At 39.7% G+C, this 3,820-nt stretch overlaps 1 protein-coding gene across 1 annotated transcript; it reads left to right on the forward strand.

Moving 5' to 3' along the window:
- The first annotated feature begins 57 nt into the window (after window positions 1–57).
- On the forward strand, window positions 58–2,715 carry LOC118407992 (solute carrier family 49 member 4-like). The gene is made up of 4 exons (XM_035808596.1): window positions 58–164; window positions 673–794; window positions 1,481–1,663; window positions 2,440–2,715. Exons 1-4 carry the CDS (start codon window positions 97–99, stop codon window positions 2,559–2,561), a joined length of 495 nt encoding a protein of 164 aa, XP_035664489.1. The 5' UTR covers window positions 58–96; the 3' UTR covers window positions 2,562–2,715.
- Window positions 2,716–3,820: the final 1,105 nt, after the last annotated feature.

The raw sequence follows: 3,820 nt of genomic DNA on the forward strand, positions 1-3,820 counted from the left end.
TCAATTAGAAAAGAAGACACGATAAGCGAAATATTTCACAGAGGTATGAGATCTTTGAACTCTTGTTATTGTAAAGCAATAAATGTTGTTTCACAGATGGAAGCCGGGTGGCTGGGGTTCTACATGTTAGTGACAGGTTGCTTTGCCAGCCTTTTCTTTTCCTGGTTTGTACCTTTTGAATTGTGTATATTTTTGTAAATATCTGTGGCACTTTACATGGTGCTGAAAGTGTTGTTATCGTGCGACAAGATGTTTGAGATGACATTTTACACACTGGCTTTACGTTACAGCAGTGGGTGAATTGATTTTACACTTATATCAATGTAAACTATCTTTAGTTATAGATTCTAATAAGGCCACATTTGGGCTATACTGAATAGTACAAGCGGCATATCGGGACAGATTTGATTGATCCACTAACACCGGGAAGAACTGCTGCTCTTTTCAAAAGGTGTGATGGGTTACTTTGCATTTTGGCATTGAAAGTATCCAAAGTGCAAACTTCTCCTAAATATTCTTAAAGTTATAATGTACGTCAATCAAGAAACTATGTAACCTCATTAGTCTTACCATTCACAGTACCCATCTCGTTCTTGTACTCTGCTTTTCAATCCAGTTTTTAAACATGTAAATGTCCTTGATAAAGCGGCAAATACATGTTTGTTTCTGCAGGTTGTGTGACCGTTGTTCCGGCCATATGAAGACAATATTAGTGATGATGTACATGGGTGCCACCCTGTCTACAGCCTGGATAACATTAATGTTGTGGCACGGTGTTATTCCCTTCAGCACAGGTTTGTTTTCCAGCAGACACTCGCACAGAATTTGCACTTTCATTCTAATAATATAACAGACTAGTGGACACGCGAAACTTGCCACTGTACCACCCCTAATGTGTAATGTCTAGGCTTATTTAAGCCTTCAACTTGCTTAAATCAGACATACATGTATACTCTGTGCACTTGGTAGGACAGTGGGTGTTTTTCATCTCCTTTTTAAGCTGCACTTTATTTTGAATGGGATTGTGGAAAGAATGCGTGAAGCGCAGGTTTTGAAGTACTTGCTTCTAGCATGTTTGCTACCATTCTGGTATAGGCATTTGAATGCTGGGCAACTAAGGAACGCTAACATTCAGTTGGAGGTTAAAGTTGACTGAAAGGTGCATGAAACATGAGAACTGTGACACGAAATGAAATTGGTTCCAGTCCAGATAGAGTTTTGCCCTGGTGCCTCATGCATGTGTTTGGCCGTCTAGGTACTTAGGCTAAGATCACATTTCCAAAGCGGGACCGGCCGAAGAAACGAAAAATTAAAATATATACCTAGAAATACACAACAAATTATGAACATGAAACTTATGTTGGCCCCGGTTTGGAAATATGACCTTAGCCTAACATAGTTCAGATTATCTCAGTCGAACCTAATACTATTAGTAAGTTGTTGATTACCGGTAGGTTTGTTCACTCTGTTGTACTTCCAGTGTCTCTGTATGTGTCCATCATCCTGAGTGGGTTATTTGTGAATGGCGCTGTCCCGTTGTTCTATGAGATGGCAGCAGAGATCACCTTCCCCATCCCAGAAGCCATCTCCTCCACTGTCCTGGTCTGGTCCAATTGTTTCTTCGCAGGGATCTTCCTCCTCATCCCCATGATTCATGGTGTAGGTAAGGGAACCGTCTGGACTTATTGTAGTGAAACTGAACCATCAATAATGAATTGGTAGCATGATGGTAGGGTGTTTGACCATGGAGTCCATAGATATAAGTGCATCAAGTCATGAACTTGTTTTTTTTTCACTTAGGCCATGTTGATTTGATTATTTGGATGCCATCCTCTGGGAACCCCGAAACTGATGCATGCAATGAAAAAAGGTCTTTCCCCCCAGAAGTTACCATGTTCATGAAATCTAAGTGGTCAGAAAGGTTGAACAAAGGATTTAACACAAAGTGTGTGGTACATGTATAACAAACAAGTCAAGTTGGATATTCATCAGTTTTATTTCTTTACATCCTCTTGACTTTGAAATTGGTATTTTCCAATTCTTATTCTGCAATTTATGGTATAGATTTGCGCATTTTAATTGCTTTGTAAGACTTACAGTATGGTCAAATCAGAAAAATTGTGCATGCTGATGTCATCGGCATATCATAAAAAAATCTGAAAACCAATTATTCAAATTGGTATGTTCTGAACTCAACAATACATGGATACATGCTCTTCTATCTTTGCTGGTAACAAACCACCATTGCTACTTTTATGAAGGTTAGACATCCAGGTAAACAACATTCAAATACGTTTCGAGTGACATCCACTACTCTTCTTCAGCATCACTAGAATGAACTGGCAGAACAACATATACATCTAACTGAAAAAAAAAACACTTGCTGCCTGACAAGCATCCACATTCTTCAAACAGCTAACTTGTTATTTCTTTACAAAGGGACACTGTGGATGACATGGTCCATTCTGGGAGCTTTCCTGTTGTCTCTGCCACTGCTGCTGTTCCTGCGAGGAAACTACCGGCGACTGAGACTGGACCAGGGGCAGCCAGATCCTGCTTAACAAAACTCTCTATATATGCCGTCACCGTAACACACCAGCCACTCAGAGATATCCCACATGTCATGAAAATATCGAAGATGAATTCCACTTTGCCATGACCTGTCCTACTTACAATAAAGAGAGGGATCCGCTGTTCCAGAATATTAGAACTAAAACACACGCAGACCAATATCTTCCATGTACTGCTAGCATGCCCTATATTATATGCCAATATCCGCATACGTAGGTCAATGTATTTGACCTGTACATAATTCCAAATGCGAGAAAAGGTCACACATACATGTACATAAATGTGCTATAATCCTTATAATGTTATTGATGAAATTTTGTTGCACTGTATCTGTACGTAGTTTATTATCTGTATGTAGTGTAGTAGCCGTTGCCATACATTGTATCCTGTACAATTGTCAAGCAATAAAGTTCATTCATTCATTCATTTTTATACAGGCACTAGAAATACCCACATGCAATTTGACGGAAAAAATAAAAACATTTTTATATTCAGTCAAGAACATTACAGAGGCAGAACTCAAGATTTTCCCTTCCTTTGGAAAAGATTTGACTTACTGTATACCGATACATTTGCGCATAATAGCGAATGGGCGTTATTCAAGACAATTGTTGATATTGTTTGTCATTTCCAGTCAAAATTTCTAGTCATGTTTGAAGTGGATAAAACCATGCCTTAAAAATGATAAATGTTGGGAAAAATTGCTAAAGGTAGACTTATAAATGTAGTTGAAGCTTACTACAGCAACCCCTTCTTGCTACGAGGGGCGTGCAATTAGTAATGGTCCTGACCCATTTCCCATAGCAGGAGATTAATGAAACTTGGCACAGTTATTAGTCTTTCTCTTCATAGGAATCACCCAGAGTTATGCATTTCTCCCATCGTTTGATGCAGCTCTGGACACCGATTTTGTAGGACACCCCAGGTTGGTCCTCCAACTGATGCCTCATCAATGGCACAAGAGGGACGACCAGGTCTGGGAGCTGTTTCCACAGACTTCCAGCCACGTTTGAATTCAGGATGCCAGCGTTTTACAAGGTCATATGATGGGGCATCATCACCATAAGTTTCATTTATTTCATCAAAAGTCTTCTTTGGTGTGCGTCCTTTCAAATACAAAAACCGGATCACTGCGCGACACTCAACTGGTTCCATTTCACACCTGGTCCATTTCGCACCTGACTAAGTTCAAACACCAGTAAATCAGAAACCACAATTAGTTCAGAGCTGTCTTTTGCAACATAACCCA

The sequence above is a fragment of the Branchiostoma floridae genome, unplaced genomic scaffold, assembly GCF_000003815.2.
Source record: "Branchiostoma floridae strain S238N-H82 unplaced genomic scaffold, Bfl_VNyyK Sc7u5tJ_1516, whole genome shotgun sequence".
NCBI classification, from domain to species: Eukaryota; Metazoa; Chordata; class Leptocardii; order Amphioxiformes; family Branchiostomatidae; genus Branchiostoma; species Branchiostoma floridae.